We start from the raw sequence: 23,967 nt of genomic DNA on the forward strand, positions 1-23,967 counted from the left end.
ATGGGGCACCTTTGCTGGTCATTGTTTCTCTTGCAAGCAGTTGGGGTATTTTATGGTTGAGTGCTTGGATAAGAAGTAATTCCAGAGGCGGGAATTCCACTAGTGGCTAAGGAAGATCTCATGATTGAAGACCCTTCGGATGAGGAGGTTCCAGCATCCACCACCATAGACAAAGGGAAAAAGCCTATGTAGTCCCACCATCAATTGGAGTAGGGTTGGATGGATATCCATTCAAAAAGGAGCAAAAAGATTAATATGGACATCTCGATTGCTAAATCCGGCATTGCCAAGACTCCTTATGGACCTATATGCGACGTAATGATAAACAACTCATGGTGCACCCATCTACTAACAAGGTCTCTTTTTCTCAACAGAATGTTTTTGTCGGGAAAAGCCTTGTGGATCGCTTCAAAGATTCCCCAACCACACTTGCTTTGATACATGAGGCAAGGTGATCACTCCATGGGATCGGCATTATCCCACATTTGTTCCCAAGAAGGGGATTGATCGCTTTACCTCTAAATTGATGTGCTAGTGCATGAACTCATTTGCAATATTTGCAGATTTCTTTGATGAGGAAACACTTGGGTTGTTAGGACAAAAAGTTAAAAGCGAGGCATGACCAGCCTTGGCCTTGATTTTGCTCTTGATTACATATGAAAGTTACTAATTGGAATGTGTGTGGCATCTGCTCGTGTAACAAACAACATGACATATCATGAGGATGTAAAATTTTGTTTGCTTTACTTAATATTCAAATTAATTTTAATCAAATGTTTAAGTATGTATTGCACATGTTAAAACCAATTGAGATTATTTCATATTTAGAAGCCAAGGATCGGAGAAAATCAGTGGATGTGAAAGGGGAAAGTTGTCTTAAGTAGTGTTGCACAGATACTATGCGGTATCTAGTGCCAGAAACTGGCCTAAGACATTTTAGTAGCCAGAAGTGTTAGTTGGCGACCCTAGGAACTTGGCATTCAATGGCACTTTATGCCAATTTGGGGGCTAAAGAAGACTCAAGAACACTTGGGAGATGAATTGGCCTAGCCAATTTAATTGTTGGTTGGTTAGACTAATTTTTTGGGCACTTAAATCACTATTAAATTCATTAAAAAAATTATAAAGCTGAAAATGAATTTAATAATGTAGATAATGCTGGAAAATGGGATTAGAAGGTTGCCACTTGGCAAAACTTGCCTATGCAAGTGGGAAAGACGTTTTTGGGGCTGGGGAAGGGATAGAGAGGGTCATTCTCGCCTTGTGCAAGTTGAGAGAGAGAGAGAGAGAGAGAGAGAGAGAGAGAGAGAGGAGAGGTTTTTTTATTACGAAAAAAAGAGAGAGAGGTTTTTTGACATGGAAATGGCCTGTCAACGTTTTTGAGGTTGGGGAAGGGATAGAGAGGGTCATTCTCGCCTTGTGCAAGTTGGGCGAGAGAGAGAGAGAGAGAGAGAGAGAGAGAGAGAGAGAGAGAGAGAGAGAGAGAGGTTTTTTTATTACGAAAAAAAAAAGAGAGAGAGGTTTTTTGACATGGAAATGGCCTATCAATTGACAGGCCATTTCCATGTCAATTGACAGTATGAATTGAGAGAGAGACTCCCATTCCATGTCACAACAATTGACAGGCCATTTCCAGCCAGCAAGAGATCCTCTGGGAGCTAGTTACATGCCCTCAAAAGACTATAGCAGTAGGTGCCAGTAGTTTGAGGGCTGTTTCAGCCAAACAAATATCATATTCGGTGTGTTCCATCAATGGAGACAGCTTTCATGGCTGTCTAGACAGAGCAACAACTAATTTCTTTCGTTTTTTGGCAATGGGAGTCTGAATTTTCCATTGTGACATGGAATGGCCATTTTCTAGTTTCTCGTCCTAGTTCCAACCTATCCTCAAACCATCCCAATCCCATCCCCTTGTCAAAGCCCCCTTTGATGGTAATAGGGAATGGCAATTCTGGTCCCCATCTCTGTTCCCGTTCCCGTTCCCGTTTCCGTTCCCAAAACCCATCCCATATCACTATGGAATTTTCTCTCTATTCAGCACTCTCTCATTTTGTAGCCATTTTCCAGTCTTGCTTTGAAGAGCTCAGCATTCTAATCCTTGGAGGCTGAGAAATTGTATTTTCCTATGCTGCAAATTGTACTTTACAGTAAAGTTAGTGTTCGATAGTAACCTCAAGAAGCGTGCCAGGAGATTGAAGCCTCAAGACTTGAATTTCCAAGGCTGAGAATCAATTCTCAGCAAGATTTAAGTGAGGGACCAGACAACAAGGGGGTTTTGGATTGCGAAGGGGATTGAAGGAATCCCATTGTATTCAAATTCAATTGCGATTAAAGACAAAGAAATACCAAAAGGGGTGCTAGTTTTGGGGTCAACAAGGTGTCCAATGTCCAAGATTGATTGGTAAATGTTTGTGTTTCAGCATCTCATTAATTATTACTTGCCTTAATTAAGTAATAGTCAGGTTATTACCACCCCTCTACAGAAGGAGGATTGGTTTCATGGTTCCATCGTTGGGATACCATAAAATCTTTTGAATTGGTGGGCTTGAGGCACCTAAATGCAAGTCAGAAGCTTTGAATTATTGTTGAAATTGTGCTCAGTTGTTGATTATAGGGAGCATGTCTTCACAAGGTGATATGAGATCAAGTGGTGATGGCGCATCATAGTTTGATAATTCACATTGTGAAGGGGGAATTGCAATGAATGATCTTGGACAAGGTTCTTAGCACGGACAACAAGCTAAAAATGTGGAAATTTCTCAAATGTAGGAACTTCCATGCCTCAAGATGCTGATGACCAGCAAGAGGGTAAAGAATTTGATGACAGATTCAAAGATCGGATGAGGATAGTAGCGAATCTCTTTGCTGAATTGGCAAAGGATTCTTAGTTTACTCAATTTATTGAATTCCCCAAAGGACAGCAAAAGTAAAGAGAAAAAGACACCTTCTAGATCTATGGGATAACAAGAAGAATAGAAGGAAATTCCTAAGCCTTGATTGGAAGAGCCCAAAGTTGTTGATGAGCACAAAATGTTGGTACCCATGGGACAACAAGTGCAAATGCATGGCTAACTTGGTAGTGCCAATCCATGGGAATATGGACAATAGGGTATTCATGCAAATGTAAACATGGGACTACAAGGATACTTTGGTTGTGGTACCATTTTTCATGCAATGGTTGGTCAAGGACCGCATATGGGAATGTATGGCATGAATCCCTATAGTATGCAACAGCCAATGCATGGTTCTCAACACCCAATGTATCTGGGTATGTCAAGTGGAATGCACAATCCCATGTATGGCAGCATAGGCATGATGCTTGGGGCACAAAGTGGGCCATATGAAAATATATCTTCACCCCTCGGGGCTGCTGGAACACAATGATTTAGTGCTGTTCATGTAAAATGTAAATGCATTTGATAGTGGTGATTATTGTGGAAATGCAGCAAGTGCACCCTTTTTGCAGTAGCCTATTTATGACAATTTGACTCCCATAGGTCCAGCAAAGGATTATGATGAGGGTGGCAAAAGTGTGAAGTTTGAACCTTTCAGTGGTGCACAAGATAGGCTGAAATTGCCTTCATATTGGAGGATACACAATGCCTTTCATATGAGCTTAATGAGGCCTTTTTGTGGTGATGTGCCAGAGGATGCATTTGCTGAAATTCAGCTTGAAGTTGAGGAGTTGAATGAGATATTGATACTTAATCAAATATTGGCACGCAAAGAGCGAAAGATTAGGAGTAAGGTTTCTAGATGGTATTTAGTGAATTTTTAGGACTATTCGCCAAATGGATGGAGGAGGATGACTTGGTAGACCATCCTCAGATGTTGTAGCTTTACCTTGATGTTTTCCAGTTAGAGCCAACTTTGGATTGGGCTTAGTTAGGTTTAGCAGAGTAGGGGTTGAGAGTATTACTTGGTGCTCATGAGGGAGATAGTACCTCCACTCCTCAGTGATGGACAACTCTAGATGTAGTGGATCTTGGATGTATTCAACATACATCAAGGGACTGTAGCTGACAATATGTTTGCTAGAAGATCACTATTCAGTGTACTAGTCATTGTTTGGTATGCATATGGTATGGTTTATTATCTGCAACTTTGGAACTATACATTTCCATCACTTTATGCTTGGTGTAGCATCGGTTACGATTGACATTGAATCATTGGTTTTTTATCATTATAAAGTGTTTATCTTATATTGATTTGGAGTAAATGGTTGTTACTTTTCAGTGGTATTTAGCTAATTGTATGGACAATACAATGTGTTACGATGCCATTGATGTTTCAACCATGATTTATGCTATACTATGGTTTGGTTTTGCAAGATAAGTTAAGCTCATGAGTAATGGATGCATCTTGTGATATTTTGGCAATGCTTTGGAGATTCCTTGTGAGTCTTATGCTATGTTATGCTCGTCAGTAATTTTCAGTATGTGTTTGGAAATAGCATGGTTTAGCAGCAGTAGCCAATGTTGTCTTTACTATGATGCCTTGTGGAAATTCCAATGTAGTACTTTGCTTTTGATGCATCCAATAGTACAATCGGAGATAATTGCAAGGATTTAGAGGGGGGGAGGGGTTGGATTAATTTTTAATCACATGTTTAAGTATGTGTTGCACATATGAAGTGCAATTGAGATTATTTCATTTTTACAAACCAAGGATCTGAGGAAATCAGTGGATGTGAAAGGCAAAAGCTGTCTTAAGCAATGTTGCAGAGATACTAGGTGGTAACTGGTGCCAGAAATCGGCCTAAGATATTTTATTAGCCTTAAGTGTTAGTTGGTGATGCTAGGGATTTGGCATTTAATGGTACTTGATATCAATCTGGGGGACTAAAGAAGACTCAGGAACACTTGGAAGATGAATCGGCCCAGTGAATTTGATTGTTGGCTGGTCAGACTAATTTTCTGGGCACTAAAATAATTATTAAATTATTTTTCAAAAATTTAAAGCTGAAAATTAATTTTATAATGCAAATAATGCTAGAAAATGGGATTAGAAGGCTGCTACTTGGTGAAATTTGCCCACGCAAGTGGGAAATACGTTTTTGAGGCTAGGGGGAGAGAGAGAGAGAGGGTCGTTCTAGCCTTGTGCAAGTTGAGAGAGACCGAGAGAAGGCTGCCATAGTTGCTACAACAGTTTACAAGCCATTTCCAACCAGCAAGGGACCCTCAGAGAGTTGATGACATGCCCTAAAGAGACTACAATAGTATTCGACAGCAGTTTGAGGGCTGTTTCAGCCAAACAAACATCTTATTCTGTGCGTTTCATCAATGGAGATAGCTTTCATGGTTGTCTTGATAGGGCAGAAGCTGATTTCTTCCATTTTTCTTGCGATGGAAGTCTGAATTTTCTTTCTATTCAGCATTATCTCTTATTCTCTGGCCATTTCCGAGCCTCATGTTGAAGATCTCAGCATTCTAATCCCTAGAGGTTGAGAAATTGCATTTTCTTTGCTATAAACCCTAATTTCTACTGAATTAGGGTTTGATAGCAACCTCGGGAAGCTCCAGGAGTTGCTGTTGAGCCAGCCCGTTCAATAGCAACACCTCGAACGATAAGATGTTTGCCTAACCACCAGCATTACCCCACTTTAGTAAGCTTACGAATCGTTTTTGGAGCCCCTAAGAGCGATTGAACGTAATATGTATTCCAAGAATATGTGAGGCTTGCCCCATGTTCTTTATCCCAAAGCTCTTCTTGAGATGACCTTTCAAGGCATCCAACTCATCATGAGCACTTCCAGAATCAATATATCATCCACATAGAGGATCAAAATCATAAGATTGCCATCACGAGCCTTCTTCGTGTATAAACACGGACCCATATTACTGCGGGAATATCCCTGTGAATGCATAAAAGCATCAAACTTATGATACCATTCCTTAGGTGTCGGCTTAAGACCATAAGACTCTTTCGCAATCTGTACACTAGGTATTTCCTGCCAGGGTTTGCAAAGCTCTTAGGTTGCTCCATGTAAATCTCATCATGCAAGTCCCCATGAAGAAAAGCCGTCTTGATATTCATCTAATAAAGATCCAAGTCAAGCTGAGCAACCAAAGCTAGTACCAAGCGTAGGATAGTCATATTCACAACAGGAGAAAAGACTTCATCAAAGTCTCACCATATTCCTACTTGAAGCCCTTAGTAATCAATCTGGCCTTGTATGCCAGCTTGGGTGTCCATGGATACTTTTCAACTTGTACACCCACTTGCATGGCAAAGCACGCTTGCCACTAGGCAAAGAAACCAAATCCCACGTATGATTTTTTTGCAGTGAGTCATTCTTTGACTGCATGGCCCTCTTCCAAGAGTGACTATCATCTCTGTGCATAGCCTCATTATAGGTAAGAGAGTCATTAGCATCTGTCACCATGACATAATCCATAGAGGGCTCAAACCGTGCAGGCTGATGTCTATCGCTAGTAGATCGCCTCAAGATAGGTTGTGGGGCATGTACATCTTATGGAGCATCAGGGACCCGGGCCACTGGAGCATAAGCCACCGATACTGGTTGTCTAGCTGGCTGTATAGTAGCAGGAGGCTCTTCCTTAACTATCATTCTATGTATCTCAATGACATGCTCAGGCTACTTATGCATTTTCTCCTCATGGAAAACAACATCATGGTTGTGGATAACCTTTTGAGCCTGTCGATCCCATAGGCAATAGCCCATCTCACGTGCATCTCCGTAACCAAGAAAGGTGTATTTCCTAGACTTGGGATCCAACTTATTGCGCTTGTCCTTGGATACATGGCAAAAAGCCTCATAACCAAAGATACACAAATGAGTATATGAAGGAGGTTTTTTAGAGCATGTTTTCTTTGCAACCTGATAGTCAAGAGCAATGCATGGGGACTGATTAATCAAGTGTACAATAGTAGTAACTGTCTCAGTCCAAAAATGCTGTGGTAAGTTTGCCTAGCTAAGCATACTGCGGACTTGCTCTTGAATTATCCCGTTCATGCGCTCAGCTATATCATTCTAGGATGGGGTGTTTGGGGCGGTCAACTGATGCTTAATACCCTTCTCATCACAAAACTACTCAAAGGCTTTAGAGATACTCTCACCCCAATTATCTGACCTTAGGTATTTCAGCCGATGTCCAGACTAGTTCTCAACCAAGGCAAGCCAATGCTGAAATGTAGTCAAGACATCCGATTTCTGCTTAATAGGATATGCCCAGATCTTATGCGTATAGTCATTTATGAAGGTAACGAAATACTTCATGCCACCTAACGATTGGCAGGGCATGGGACCGCATACATCGGAATGAACAATAGCCAATGGTGCACCCATACGTGTCATACCAGACTTTTTATGCGTATTACGTGTCTGCCTGCTAGATAAACAATGATCACAAGACTCAAAGCACTTATAGTCAAGGGGCGGAAGATATTGCAAACGGATAAGCATTTTCATTCCTTTCAAGGATATATATCCAAGTTGACGATGCCACCATTGCCAAGATATGGTCAACTGACCCAGATACAAGCAAGGGGTAGAGAGTATTGGACTTTGCACTACGTGCAATGACAAGATTTCCACAGGTAATATTCCATGAGGAATCACCAAAAGAAACTACATAACTTGCATTATTCAAAGTGCCAGCAGAGATAAGGCTCTTCGTGAGAGCTGGTACATGACATACATCATGAGGAGTAAACGTGTAACCAGAACCAAAGTGCAATTGGACATCACCAATATCAACTATCTCCAATGCTAGGTCATTATCCAAACGGACAGATCCAACCATACTGCGATAGGAGTGAAATCACTCTCTATGAGGAGTCACATGGAAGGAAGCCCCTAAATCTATCAACCAGCATTGAGTATACCCTGATAAAGCATTAGTCAGTTGTGAAGGGTCAAGAGAAGAAGTTGCAAGTATAAAATCATCATTAGAACAATCTACACAACATAAATCTATTCAATCTTAACTCTTGACTTGCTAGGGACAATGCTATAATTATCATTGTTGTCATGTACTTTACCCTTGTCCTTTTCCTTGTGCTTATCTTCATGCAATTTATGGCATTGCGGCCGAATATGTCTTGATTTTCCATAGTTTTGACAAGTCAACGAGGATTGATGGCCATGGGACTTACTGCGAGATTGTCCACGTGACTGATAGTGAGACTGTTGAGAGAGGGCTGTCACAACTCTATAGAAACAGAATTTGTATCCTTTTTCATTAATTTGTCTATATAATGATTTATTAAATTTGTTTCCTTTGCACTAATTAGATATAAAGAAAAGTGCATTGGAGCTGGCCACTGATGAGTGGTCACAGGTTATGGTGGACCCACGCGGTGGGTTAGAGTTCACACTTCCACCTATATGACCCGATTGGGCGCCTGTGACCAGAACCCACGCATATCAGGGTTACACTCGCACACAGAAAGGATTGATGCCTTGAAGTGTGGGCTAGATCCGCCAGAACAGACAGTTATGATCAACAAGATGGCACGATCATGAAATGCTTGTATAATGTTCATGTGTGGACTGAAAGCTTGAAATGCACATTTCTTTGCATAGGAAAGTCACATGAAGATTCTGATACCGTTTTTGCGATGTACACGGAAAAAGCTTTTATATGACACCTATATTGGGGGGTCCCTAAATTTTAGGAGGTCCCTAAATTTTAGGAGCCTCGAATTAGCCTAAAAATGCTAGTCCTAAAAAAAAGGGATGTCATTCTAAAAATAGTAAATTCTGTACTCTGACTGTGCTTACTAAATCTGGTTGTTTCTATTCTTGACAGTATTCAGCCCAAAAAGGAAGGCCATAGAGAAGAGACAAGTGTCAAGACACTTGCCACATAAGTTTCCAAGAGTCCCACCACTTGTCACATCTCATGACATGTGGCTGGACACTTGTCTTGTGCTACTCCACTTTCCCCTTCTGTACTAGCTCTTCCCTCTCCTATAAATAAGAGCTCGTTTTTCTTCATTTAGCATCATTTTTCTTTGCTGTAAACTCATATACAGCACCCACAGATAGCCAGAAACTGGCCCCATCCATCCCCATCATCATCCCTCACTTCTCCATTATCAAATTCCTCCATATTCCCTCTTCTATCACAGCTATTTTATAGGACAGCAAGCCTGTAAATTCATTACAGCACCTCCTTCTCGAGCTCTTTCTTCCATTTTAGTAACAAGAAGCAAGCCCTATCCATGTACTACTGATCGACGATGGAGAAATGCCGATTTCCCCTCTTTCTTCTCTCATATTGTAAAGAAATCAGTTCTTATCATTGCATAATAGATAATGCATGTGTGTGTGTACATCTTTGCATGATCTTGTGAGAGTGAGAATTACTTCTCCTCACTCTCAGGTTGATTGTAAATGAGCTCTTCCCTAAGGGACTTGGGTTGAGCAGAAAAACATTCCTTCGGGGGCCCGCCGGGGGGGGGGGATGTTGGTTGTCCATCTTCAACCCTCAATCTTGTCTCCATTACTTTTACATTTTCATGGCTGTAATTTTGTGAGTAATTTTCATTTTCAGCTTTAAGTGTTTATTCTCTTTTATATTAAATCTCGAAAACAAGCGAATATCATAATTGTTCGGACGTAGTATGCTTAACAATTATGATATTTGCTTGTTTTCGAGATTTAATATAAAAGAGAATGAACACTTAAAGCTGAAAATGAAAATTACTCACAAAATTAGAGCCATGAAAATGTAAAAGTAATGGAGACAAGATTGAGGGTTGAAGATGGGCAACCAACACCCCCCTCCCCCGAAGGAATGTATTTCTGCTCGACCCAAGTCCCTTAGGGAAGAGCTCATTTACAATCAACCTGAGAGTGAGGAGAAGTAATTTTCACTCTCACAAGATCATGCAAAAATGTACACACACACATGCATTATCTATTATGCAATGATAAGAACTGATTTCTTTACAGTATGAGAGAAGAAAGAGGGGAAATCAGCCTTTCTCCATCGTTGATCAGTAGTACATGGATAGGGCTTGCTTCTTGTTGCTAAAATGGAAGAAAGAGCTTGAGAAGGAGGTGCTGTAATGAATTTACAGGCTTGTTGTCCTGTAAAACAGCAGTGATAGAAAAGGGAATATGGAGGAATTTGATAATGGAGAAGTGGGGGATGATAATGGTGATGGATGGGGCCAGTTTCTGGCTATCTGTGGGTGCTATACATGAGTTTACAGCAAAGAAAAATGATGCTGAATGAAGAAAAACGAGCTCTTATTTATAGGAGAGGGAAGAGCTAGTACAAAAGGGGAAAGTGGAGTAGCACAAGACAAGTGTCCAGCCACATGTCATGAGATGTGACAAGTGGTGGGACTCTTGGAAACTTGTGTGACAAGTGTCTTGACACTTGTCTCTTCTCTATGGCCTTCCTTTTTGGGCTGAATATTGTCAAGAATAGAAACAACCAGATTTAGTAAGCACAGTCAGAGTACATAATTTACTATTTTTAGAATGACATCTCTATTTTTTAGGACTAGTATTTTTAGGCTAATTCGAGGCTCCTAAAATTTAGGAACCTCCTAAAATTTAGGGACCCCCCAATATGGGTGTCATATAAAAGCTTTTTCCATGTACATCGCAAAAAACGGTATCAGAATCTTCATGTGACTTTCCTATGCAAAGAAATGTGCATTTCAAGCTTTCAGCCCACACATGCACATTGTACAAGCATTTCATGATCATGCCATCTTGTTGATTGTAACTGTCTGTTCTGGCGGATCTAGCCCACACTTCAAGGCATCAATTCTTTCTGTGTGCGAGTCTAACCCTGATGTGCGTGAGTTTTGGTCACAGGCGCCCAATCGGGCCATATAGGTGGAAGTGTGAACTATCTTTTCGTAACCTGTGGCCACTCATCAGTGGCCAGCTCCAATGCACTTTTCTTCATATCTAATTAGTGCAAAGGAAACAAATTTAATAAATCATTATATAGACAAATTAATGAAAAAAGATACAAATTCTGTTTCTATAGAGTTGTGACAGCTCTCTGTCTCTTCTGCGGTGGGCATTACCACTCCTACCATTAGGATCCCCATTAAGGACACTTATGTGGCAAGGGAGTTGGTAAATTAGATCATTAGTAGTTGAGATGGAAGTGAACTAAAGTCCACCCCAGCTATTTGACGAGAGAGAGAGAGAGAGAGAGAGAGAGAGAGAGAGAGAGAGAGAGAGAGAGAGAGAGAGAGAGGGGCTCCTATAATCCAATAAAGGCAAACTCCACTTGGGAGGAAACATGTAAAGAAAGCTAGGGTGGTAGTTAAAGGTGCCCAAAACGCGACCTTGGGAGAGAAACCACTAGCTCAGTCTCGCTAGGAAGAATATGAATGTGTGCTTGATCTTGGGCCTTCAGAAAGAGGACTCTATCCCTATCTTCTTTTTGGACAAGATTTGAAGGTGCAACCACCATGCATGGCTGAAATTCAAGCACAGGCCTAGGTGGAACCTATAGATTTTGAGTGTTGATGCTAAAAAGGGTAGATGAAGAAGACCAAGGCTCTTTGTCAAGGCTAGTGAATTGCTACATGTGGAGGGAGCATAACCTAGTCCTGTGATGAATGATCACAAATGGACCAGGTTGATAACAAGAAGTTTTGGTGGAGCGTCTTGACTTGGCTCAATAGGTGGACCTAGTGATCCATGCTCCATCACATGGGGAAGAAGCCATAGCATTAGAGTGGCAAACTTGTAATAAGAGAGAGCGAAAGCATGTCCTCAATCATGCAATCAAATGAAATGAACGAATTTGAGTTAACAGTGGTCTTGCAACTCCCTGCAATTTGTGTTCTTCATAGGCGAATGAGGATATTTAGCTCTTGGGGCACCTTTGTTCAGATACCATGGAAAGTAAGAAGAGAGTTTGTAGTGGAGATAACAGATTGTACGACAAACACTGATAGCAAATCAACTCAGAAACGTAGAGAATGAATGAAATGATGAATCATGTACAATGATGATTTAATGTACGCCTGGTCTCCGTGTCTCTAGGACCTGGGCTGAGACATGAATCATGGAGTTTGGCATTGATAGAGTGGATTGAGATGACTGCATCATCCTGGTTTATTAGGCGGCAATACTTCTGATGGAATCTGCACTGTGGAGGGAGAAAAATGCAGTCCTCCAAGCAGGGGGGGTGTCAGAGAAGACACTGGATTACGGTGGAAAGTAGCAGAGGGAGTGAAACACAGTCCTCACTAGCTATGTGATAAGCAAGAAGGATCTCAAAGGGCAGTAGGAGCAAAACATAGAGGTCGGTTGGCTGGGAATGCCTTTGAAAAGGTAGTTGACTGTTTGAGATAATGACTGGCAGGCTGCAGTAGGACTAGCAGCAGAAAACACAGCACTCCTAACTGAAATGATGATGTCGACAGGCTCAACAGGTTGGATGTTGAAGGTGACAGCAGGGTGGTTTGTTCTAGCCCAAAATGCTACTACAGCAGCATGAAAGCTACAACATGTGTCAAACAGGTTGGCAAACCTCCTTTTCCATGGGCAGTAGCAAGGGCTGAATTGGTGGGTTATGTGCCGTGGTGTGGTGTCATGAGGACATGTATTTTTGATACCTCACATAACATGTGGATTATTTTTAATCACATGATTAAGTAAATGATGCACATGTGAGGTGCAACTGGGGTTAAAGTAAATTTACCAGCCCGGGACCCGAGGAAATCACGAGATGTCAAAGGCAAAAGTTGCTATAAGTTATGCCGCACGGGTACTTGGTGGTATCTGGTGCCAGTTGTTGGCCTAGGTCATCCATTTGTTTATAAGTGCCAGTTGGTGACACTATAGAAGTGTAATGGTACCCAATGCCAATCTGATAGTCAAAGATGGCGCAGAGACACTCGAGAATGGAAGTTGCTTAGCCAATTTAATTATTGGCCAGTCAGATTATTTTTTAGAGCACCGAAATAATTATGAGATTAATTTTTAGTATTTAAAGGCTGAAAATTAATATTTAATTATGGAAAAAACCATTTGGGAAGGTTGCCACTTGCGAAAAATGCCAATGCAAGACTGAAAAACGTCTTTAGAGATTGGGGACTTGCAAGAGGGAGGGAGGGGAGGTTGGTGGTATAATTTGCAGCCATTGGAGGACCTTTTGAGGTAGCCAGGGGCAAAAGAAGACCAATCAACAGCAGGAGGCAGCATCTACAGGCTGTTGAGACAAGGCAGCAGTTGTAAATGACTGATTTTCTTCAGTTCTTTGCATCTACAAGCTGTTGTGGCAGGGTAGCAGCTGCACTTGACTGATTTTGAGTCATTCTTCGCGACAAAACTCTGAATTTTCTCTCTCTACAGCTTTCCCTCTCATCTCTCAGCCATTTCACAGCCTTGCTCCGAAGATCTCAGCATTTGGACCCTTGGAGGCTGAGAAATTGCAAATTTCTATGTTGTAAACCCTAATTTATAGCAAAAATTAGGGTTTAGCAGCAGCCTTGGGAAGCGTGCCAGAAATTGGAAGCTCCAAGACTTGGATTTAACAAGGCTGAAGGTGAATTTCAATTGAATTCAGGTGGAGGACTAGCAGCCATTGAATTTGGGGCATTTTCATTGTCTATGAAGTGGGTGAAGGCCAATTGAGTGTCCAAATCAAGGGGGAAAATAGATTGAAGACTTGTTGGTCACTTTGGACAGCAAGGGGAGTTGAAATCCTGAAAGGGATTGGGAGAATCCCATTGTAAATCAATTTTTTCTTCAATAAAGCTAAAGAAATACGGAAGGGGGCGCCAATTTTGGGGCCAATCGGATGTGCATTGTCCAAGATCAGTAGATAAATTTGTATTTTCAGGTTTGCACTTATTGTTTGCTGTTGTAATTAAGTTGTAACTAGGGATTTACCACCCTATCCGAGGAGGAAGGCTGGTTTCATGTGGATTGACTGGGCAGTAGCTCTAGTAACAGTTCAGTACACCACTATGTTGGGGAGATTGGTTGAGGGTGAAGGAAAGCTCTCAAAGAGGTAAATGGTTGAACAGACAGTGACAGTGGTCTCCAACTGATTGAGAGTGATAGCAAGATGGATGTGTCCCATTGTGCAAACAAAAACCTTTTAATCATAAATAAGGCTTTTTGGGGCTCAGTTAAGGAGTAGTTATGACGCATTAATGCATGTAAATTAGCTCAAGTGGCTAAAACAAACCCAAAAAGGAATGTATTCTTGCTCAACTTTAGCTCGTGAGGGTTGAGCTCAATTATAATCAACTTTAGAGTAATGAGCAATATATCTCACTCATAAGATTATGCAAAAAAAGATACACATGCATACATTTATTATGTAACAACACAACAGATTTCTTTACAAATTGAGAGTATGAGGAGGAAAAAATTCTTTTTTCATAGTCGATGAGCAATACATTGGCATGGTTTCCCTCATGGTCCCAAAGTTAAATAAGAGCATCACATTGTTTCCTTCAACTTTGACTAGTGGTCATTGATAGTTCCATGTCACTCTGCCGCGATTGTCACCACCACTTGGTCCTGCTACTATGTGAGCACCCATACTCATCACTCTAGCCCTTAGGACCTTGTCGTCTTATAGCCAACAAATTGTTGCCCTTGCTTAGTTGAGCCTTCCGCTGCCCATTCATTGCTCGGATTCCCTTGTCATCATCTTGGCCGGTCTACTCTTGTTGCATATCCATTGCCTGCTATGTGACTGGCTATCAGTTATGCCACTCATGCTTGGTTCTGGTCAGCGTGGTTCTTTGACCACTAGAGCTGCCTTGCTAGACACTTGTGGCAGCCCCTCCTCATCCTGATGCAACATCTACATCCTCTTCCATTGCACTTTCTTCTGACATGCTTGGTCTTACCATGATTCATGTTGCTTTGACTTGTTGATATTTCCTGAGATGACTTGTGTGCTGGTTTGCCTCCATTCAGCATGCTACATGTTGTAGCTCATCACTTGGCCCCTTTGTCAACCATGACGGCACTTGGTGCCTTGAATGCTGCCCCACACTCGATTGCCATTCAATAAGAAGGTGTTGGTTTATAGATGGCTTCATGTCACCTGTGAGATGGTTGCTTTGATTACCTTGCTAAGCATTACGATTGTTTGTCGAGTACACCACGCCTGGCCGATGCTTATGCTGCTTGGTCTACAGCTGATTGTTGCTCACGCCATTAGCTGACCACCCTCACCTGCAATCCTAGTCATCGTGATCTCCCTCACTACCTCGACACACTGACAACCAGCCACCACTCATTTCTCCTAGTTGAGAAGTTCCTGTTCACATGCCTCTATTTAGGACTTCTCATGCATATCCAAATTTGTCAACATCATTGAAATTTCAACCTAAACATTGGGGTCTTTCAATTGCTCCTAATTCTTTGTGGAATCCATCTCTAACTTTGGGGCATTTCATCAAATTTACTCCATGCCCAGGACGTGATCTCATCATCAATTTTGGGGGTTTCATCAAATCAGAGAAAATTTTAATCCTCTTGCAGCAATTCACTATTGATGATCCCAAAATTCGGGACTTTTTGTCGACACCTCAATTCTCTCTCCAATTTCATCAGAAAATTTGTAACTTTTCTGAGTTTTGGCTGCATTCATCCTAATTGAGGCCCAATTTGGCATTTGCCATGACATTGAGCATTATTCAGGTAAAAATTTCTCACAATTGCCCAAATTTGACTTCAATTTTCTGGAATTTTACCAGCTTTTCCCTGAATATATGTTCTAGACTCCATCATTTGGGGCTTTTGCTTCAAATCATTCGTGTTGGTGTCGTGCATTGAAGATGTGGATTTTAGGACCGTGCATGCTGATTCAACTTGACATAGAAGACAACTTGCTTATTTTGGGCATATTTGTTGGGTGATTTTCATCTATAACTGGTGCATTCTACTTTACCGGGAAATATTGAGCCTTGAATCACAGACTTCAGCATCTCATTGCTGCTGAAACTATCAAGTTCAGTAAGCACAAGGATTACACTTTCTTCATCTAGTGATACTATAATCCTTCCATTCATGATTGTTGTTTCTTAGTCTTTGATGGTGTTTCTACTTGGTAGGTTCACAATGGTGCTTCACATGGTGACTGTGTTTTACTTGATGATTAACCTAAGCACATACTTCTTGTCAAGAATCATTCACTTTGTTTCTCATGTATTGAAGGGGGGCCCACAGTACAGTGTGCTAACAATGCCTCTTATGCAATTAAAGACATTTGTCATGTGTAATTTGTTATTGTTTCTGGCAATCCCATGACACTGCAGGATGTACTTTTGTGCTAGGCATCAAGAATAACCTTATTTTTATCTCAACCATTGTAACTTCTAGCTTTCAAGTTATTTTTGATGGTCCTTGGTGTGGAGTTTATGATGATTGAGTATCTTCTATTGTATTGACATGCATCTTGGCTAAAGGCCTTTATCACCTCGATTCTTATGGTCAGGGCATGCTGAAATCCCTATTGTTCATGCTCTTTCAGCAAACCATTCTTTTACAACACATGTTCGTTTAAGTATTATGGGGATCAGTGCTGTCCATTGCAGCCTTACAACATTATTTATAGCAGCCCTTTGCTGTTATTTATTTTGGTGAACTTTGTCCTTCTTTGGCTCCCCAATTTGTCACTATTGAGGGGGCATCCTTGCATCAGCTACATAGTATTCAGCTTCCTAGTTAAGCAGGATCATTCACAGCCCTTTTGTGAAATGATTGGCAAGCAGTGAAGACTGACTTCACACACCTCAAAGGCGCATCTCACACATTGTGAATGTATTTTGTACTATCAATTTTAGGGGGAAAAGGAAAAGCCCACTGGAACTTGGAATGGGAGTCTTGCAAGCATAAAAACTATAGAATTTAAAATTTCACTCAGAGAGACATTACATTGATACAAGCAGGATGTATATTTAGTGTCATCTAATTTCTAAACCCAAGAAAAATAGGCAAATATCAATAATGTAATTTATCATCCCCAATAAAGGTATTATGAAGTTTCTTCAGCTGAATTATGAAATGATTTATCATGCCAAATGCTTTCATATTTAGATAGATTTGTTTATCTTTGTATCAGTGGTTTTGAATATCGGAGTGAATTGTGCATTGAGAAGGAAAACTTTTGTGTTTGGAAATATTTTTGGCAGGTTCTGTGCTCACAGGTATGAACGCAGTAAAGATCATGCAGCAGCTGCTCTTGCTTATAAATGTGCTGGATCAGCACGTTTACGGGTAGTCCAGGCGAAGAGCTCCTTAGTCAATAGGGATCGGGCAGAACTTCATCACTCTGCTCAACAACACATTCCTCTTGGTGATTGTCTGAACATTTTTAAGTGTTTAATGTTTGGGTGTTTGCCACTCTTGGCATTTAACATTATTTTAGATGGGGACTCTTGTGGATTTGGTTTTGATGTTAGATACATGTTCACATAAGTCACATGTATTTTTTGGTGAAATCAATGTGCTGATTATGTAAACGTAGAATAGGTGATGTTGCTAGGATGCCAACATCAGGTATAAGTACCAGAAGCATTTGGAAAACGTAAGCAAACCTGAATGTCAGTTGTTTTGAAAGTTCTTTCTTTTCTAAAGAACAGCAATTATCGATGTGATGATCTGTGGAAGAAAACATAAGGATGAATCTAGCTTCTTCAGAAGGCCACATGATTGTGGTGTCAATTCTGTCAAGTCAAGATAGCTACCTAGATTTTGTGTTTGTTGTGGAAGAAGGACGAATGATTGTGGGTCTGTGCTGGGCTAATAGTATCTGTACGGTTTGATTTGTGGAAAAAGTGTGTCACTCCTATCTGTGTAAGTCCATCTGGGTGAGCTGGCTTTCTATCTCACAGCACTGCTATGCAGTGCCTCAGGAGCCCAAGAGGAAGAGACCTAGGCATCTTTGGTCCTTGTTCTCTATGGCATGTCAAAGAGGTCCAAGACCTCACAGAAGAGGCAGTGATACCATCCCTATATGCTATAGTATACTGTATGTATGCTATGTACTGCTCCTCCATCTCAGGCTGTTGGTCACAGAGCTGGCAAAGCAAATATGCCTGATAGCAGCTTATATGCCGTGGGAGAGATGGATGCCCATGTATTGTGGCTGAACAGTGAATCCATCATTGGAGAGGAGCAAGAAGTGACTCCAAGGGAACTCCATCCTTGATCCTTGAGGGAGTGGCGGTGGGTGGGTCCATGTCCTTTCTGTCTCACTGTCTCAATCCTCGGCATATCAGCTCCGATCACCAAGTTTACCTCTGTGAGAGAGAGAGAGAGAGAGAGAGAGAGAGAGAGAGAGAGAGAGAGCGAGTTTGCCCGGCTTAAAGGTCTCTTGCATTGGCAGTTAGATCTCATTCGGCACGCGGACTTGCTCCCTCGGGAGGACTTGCTTACCTGGCATATGGCAATTTCCGCTGGGTCTTTGCCATCACTTGTGTAACTTTTGTGTAGCTTAGTACTGGGATCTTACACGTTGGCTTAGAGCCCTCGTGTAGCTTGTAATCATGAAAACTTGTACTTTTTTTTCGTAATTAATACAATTACCTTTTACGAAAAAAAAAAAAAGAGAGAGCGAGTTTGTCTGCCCATCTGGTGAAACCCTAGCTTCGCCTGTGCAACACGGAGGAATCCTTCAGAAAAGACTGCTTGCTCGCCATCATGGGCCGCTGGTTCTTCAGAGGCAACTGGAAATGCTAGGACTGCAACTGGACAGGAGTTGTCTGGCTGCAGTCTCACCACAGTCAGAGCAGCAATCAAAATCAACAGCGAATTGACCATCTGTTATCCTACCCTGTACCCGGCCTGCATACCTCTAAGACTGAGCGTGTTTGGTGGAGACTGCAGGCACATGACTGAAACTGAGAGCACCTGGATTCTGGGAGTCCCTGTGTTTACAGCCTGCTTTGACCGCAGACTTGTAATTGGCGCGCGCGCACGCACACACACACACACACAGATTCTGCGCAGCACTCAAAGGTTGAGCTTTGATATTATTGGGCATGGGGATGAGAAAGATTCAGTGGAGTCGGATGGTGACTCTTTGGCCGAGGATTCCTTGTAGTTGATGGAAGGGGATGAGATGGGAAAATGCCGTAAGGTGATGGTTGATGAACTGGTTTTATGTGCTCTGAATTTGCCTCAGCAAGATGTTCGTGTTTCCTGCTCGTAGACTGATGTGTCTTTCAGTTTATGCTTGCCACTGCCGATAATATTCTGTCGGATTATGTTCATGCCAATGAGGGTAAAGGAGCTCTTGCTGTCATGGGAACTGACCTGGTTTTACAGCAGATTGCTGCCTTTCTTGAGAGGGCAGCCATCCTTTATTTTACGGAAAGGACTCCTTTGATTTCTAGGATTCGTGCTTGGCTACAGTCCATGCTTGTCAGTGTTGATGCGCATCAAGATGATGTTTTAGGGCAAGTGCAAGCCCCTCTCGTTGAAGAGATTTATGATGGACCAAGGGGGTTTTTTGAAGTCCTTTTTTGTACCCTAGATGTGCATGCTTGCATTATGCAACGTATTCCTTTGTTCATGGACGGTCAGCTGGTACATATGGTCCCATGGAGACCTATGACTGAGTTTCAGGAGGTGCTTAGGTAGGCATGCCCAATCTGGGTGGAGGTGGTTAATTTTCTTGCACATCTTTGGCGACTTCTTCCTTTGGTTTTGAGAACCTTGGCGAGGTGTTGGTAGAACTCCATTTGGCCTCTTGCAATAGGAACAGGGCTTGTATGCTTTGGGACATAGGGAAACCTCGGCCAACCGAAATTCGTTTTGAGGTCCTTGGGTTGCAAACGTTGGTTTTGAGCTTAAATGGGGCGCATTTTTTGGACATTGCTTTCGATGTGGCCAATTGGGCCATTTTATTTCCGAATGTGATAGAAGCCCTGAGGTATTGCAGTGTTCTTTGGATCTTGACATGGATATGCAAGAGCCTGATCCCTAGTCAATGACTTAGCAGCAAGATGTTGCTCTTGTGCCGCTTGCCCTGCATGGACATGATGATGGAAATAAGGATGTTTCCCAAGTTGGTTTTGAGCGTGTATTGCATTCGGTTGGTTGGAATTTGCCTCCTCAAGATGATTCTTGGGTCACTGTGGTTAGATGTAATGCTAGACATGAATCTCGTTCAACTCCTACTCACCCATCTCCTCACCCTATTACTCAAACTTTTCAATGCAGAGGTAGAGGTTTTTATACGAAACCTCAATCTTCGTGTGTACCTGCAGTTGGTGTGGATGATAAAAGTGATTCTGATTCTGCTTTTTGCTTTGACGCGCGTGGAGGCTTCTGCCTCCTCCAGATGTTTTCCGTTGTGAGTAGTAGAAGTTCTCTTCTCGTGCTTCGATTGCTAGTTTGCAGAGGACGGATCTTGTAGATGTGATCCGCCATGAGATGGAGAGATTTCAAGCTACTAAAGTTACGGATGTTAAAGGGAAAGGGAAAGTGGTGATTTAGTAGTTTTCTCTCTTGTGGTTTATCATGAGACCTTGCTTTATGGAATGTAACATGTTGAAGGCGTTTGGAATAAGAACTCCTCCCAAGCAGCTTGCTCTCCTCCCCTAATTATTTCTGTGCATCTGCCTCTCTTGTCCTCAAGAGCCTCCACCATGTTAAAGTCACCCCCTAGATTAACTGAGGATGGTCCAAAACTGTCTCTTGTCTCGTCGGCCATTCGGGTTGTAAGGCCGCCTCTGGTTGACATTGACTGAGGGTTGACTGAAGGTGATCCAAAACTGTCTCCTGAGGGTGGTTCAAAACTGTCTCTTGTCTCGTTGACCACAGACTCACTTCAGTTCTCCAGGAGAGACAAGGCGATAGGAGCTAGGACTTTCTCCAAGATTGATCGATTTTATGTGGATGACTGGGCCTGCGATAGAGGCGGCCTTACAAGCATCATACCTGGCACGACCCTCTCGGACTACTCACCGATTCAGATACTTCTTCTTGAGAGAGTAGGGGGACCCCATTCTAGTGTCAGGATTCCAGAGCACTTGTTTTATGAGGATGATCTTAGAGAAACAGTCACACAGTGTTGGAGATCTAGACCCTTCTCAGTTGGACGGCAGCTAGTGTCTTGGATGAGAGCCTACAGGAGATTAGTTCCCTCTTCAAAGAGGAGGCCACAAGGAGGAGACAGAGCCTTCTAGAGAAGGAAAGAGCTGCCAGGGCATCATTGGTTGCCTTACAGAAGTAGGAGGAGAGATGGCCAGGATGCAGATGGATAGTTGAGAGGATGCATACTGCCAGGGCAGAGATTGACTCCATGAAGGAAGCTAGATTAGAGTACATATTTCATGCGAGAGCCTTTTTGGATTCGGTTTGGGGACAGGGTTAATAGGGATTTTTTCCGCACCATAGGGCCTAAACACTCTAGACAGGGTGTTCGGAGACTCACGAGAGCTGATGGATCCATTGCACAAGGCCCTCTAGAGGCGAGACAGGTGGCCACACAATACCATACATCCCTACTAGGATCCACCACTAGACCCCCTGGATACGAGAGAGATAGAGAAGCAGTTTGGCAAAGCACGCAGAGGGTGGTTACAGACAAGATGAGCAGAAATCTGATGGCCCATTTTACAGAGTAGTAGTTGGAGGAGGCACTTTGGGCACTACCCTCAGGGAAGTGTCAAGGGGAAGATGGACTAGATAAATTCTTCTTTGTGAGCTACTGGGATCTTATCAAAAAAGGCCTTCACTCAGCCTTTCAGGAGATTATGGCATCAGGGACTATGCCAGAGAGACTCTTTGAGGGGCTGATTCATCTTGTCCCGAAAGGAAGTGGAGATAGATTGGAGATCACACAGTGGAGACTGATCACCTTGCTTGGAACTGCCTATAAGATCCTCGCAAAGGTGATTAGTCTCAGGTTGGCACCATTGATGTCAGATATTATACACCCCACTCAGACAGGATTCGTCTGAGAGCGCAACATCTTGGACAACATCTTCACCTTTTGGGAGACCACAGCTTTGGCTAGATCCAGGAGGCAAGATCTTATTGTGCTCCTTCTCGACTTTGAGAAAGCATATGACCGTGTGGATTGGGAGTTCTTGGAGGGCACAATGTTGAGGATGGGCTTTCCAGAGCAGTGGGTCAAGGGTGTAGCGGCTCTCTATTCTTCAGCACATAGCAGGTCATGACTGGAGGGGCAAGAGGAGATAGATTCAACATCCATAGATCCGTCAGATAGGGATGTCTACTTGCTCCGTTCTTGTTTCTATTTGTAGCAGAGGCCATGAGTTTCTTCTTGAGAGACAGATCTACAAGTATCAGAGGCATTAGGCCACCCATCCTTGAATTTGAGGAGCTTCTTGATGTGGAGTTTGTTGATGATACAACAATTTACTTGGATGGGAATGAGGCCAACTTTAGAGCCTTTATAACAGCCATGGAGACATTTTGCAGAGCATCAAGAGCACTAATTAATTGGCACAAATCCTTTGGATTTTGGATATGTGACACTAGACAGCTAGAGTGGCGACCACACGAGGATTTCACATGGGTTCCCCGTGGGACTGTTGTGAGATATCTCGAATGCCATGTGGGGATTGACATTACCTCAGGGCAGCAGCTGGTACCCCTCTTTTTGAGCATCAGACAGAAGCCTTTGTATTGGAGCTCGGCGAGACTCTTGCTGGCAGGAAGAGTAGTGGTTGCCAACCAAGTTTTTCTTGCGACCATGTGATACATCACTTTTTGTTGGGCATTCTCTAGGTCGTGTATTGGCCAGGTGAAACGCCTCATCAGGAACTTCATTTGGTCAGGAGGAGATGGGAGTCCAGCCAGAGCAAAGGTGGCTTGGGATGTCATCATACAGCCTAGATCCAAAGGAGGATTGGGGATCATAGACCTAGATAGTTAGAGCAAAGCCTTGTTGGTCAAGCTCATTGTTAGGGGCTTGCTTCCAGGTGAGGAGCCCTGGAAGAAACTTTTGATGGGGAGGCTAGAGGACTTGACACCTATACATGGAGGACCATGGCAGCCGAGCATTCACTGGATATTTCATGAGATCAGCACCAGAGATATAGGGAGGAGCTTCGAGGTCAGATTTGCAGCTGCCATTATTAGAGCTTGGAGATTTGTATCTCCAGGGCTCCACCAACTCCCCCCGACTACTATTGAAGAGAAGAGGAGACAACCTCTTCTCTTTAATAATTATTTGAGATCAAAGTCAGGCCACACCATTGGGCAGCGGACATACTTATCATGGGGGAGATTCTCTTTACAGGTCGCTACATCAGTGGGGGAGTGATTTGCATTTCTGGAGTTACCACACGAGACCCAAAGGCAGAGATTACATGGTCTTAGGGGAGCGAGGGCTATGATTGAGGCCGTGATGGAAGGGGTTCCACCAGATTGGCAAACTGAAACAACTTCCTCTCAGAATTGGATTGGTTTTTTCTCTAGAGGGGATATCCTTCTAGTAGTCATTGCATCTAGCAAAGACAGGACATTCACTTTCACAATTGAGGAGGATGGCCGCCTCCAATGAAAGGACCTTGACCTTACAACATTCAATGATTGCTCCAGGCAGAGAATCAGAGTAGTGACACACTCTCAAAGAAAATGGCACATAGACCCAGACCCAATCACTTGTCTTATAGATGGATGGAGATATTGGGCATACCAGAGGAGGCATCTACAGAGACTTCAGTGGGATCCAAGAGAGTGGGTATGGAGGGATCCCTTCCTTGATAGGCCATTTGACATCCCCTTCTTTGGCTACACTACTAGATTGGGACGGAGGATACAGATGAGTAAGATTAGAGCACAACCTGCAGCCATCCCTCATTGGCATAGAGAGGGAGTCTCAGATGAGTTCCTATACGACTTTTGTAGGCGGCTACATGACAGCTTTAGGCCCAGGAAGATATCTCTTTCTATGGCTTCTAGCCCATAGGAGTTTAGCAGTTGGCACTTGGCTTGGATATGGCAGGGACCCAGTGGCTTGCGCTCGATGTGGTGAGCCAGAGGAGACTCAGAGACATTGCCTATGG

The 23,967-nt window shown here is 42.7% G+C and overlaps 1 protein-coding gene across 2 annotated transcripts in view; it reads left to right on the forward strand.

Annotated features, from left to right (window-relative positions):
• The window catches only part of LOC148023188 (cysteine-tryptophan domain-containing zinc finger protein 7), a 71,470-nt gene that overhangs the window by 31,268 nt on the left and 16,235 nt on the right, over positions 1–23,967 (forward strand). For both annotated transcript variants that reach the window (XM_087696166.1, XM_087696167.1), the window contains exon 9: positions 17,113–17,276. In XM_087696166.1, coding sequence (XP_087552292.1) covers positions 17,113–17,276 — 164 coding nt within the window. The remainder of the gene's footprint in view (positions 1–17,112; positions 17,277–23,967) is intronic.

The sequence above is a fragment of the Lygodium microphyllum genome, chromosome 16 (assembly GCF_053477565.2).
Source record: "Lygodium microphyllum isolate KBCC chromosome 16, Lygodium_microphyllum_v1.1.10, whole genome shotgun sequence".
Taxonomy (NCBI): domain Eukaryota; kingdom Viridiplantae; phylum Streptophyta; class Polypodiopsida; order Schizaeales; family Lygodiaceae; genus Lygodium; species Lygodium microphyllum.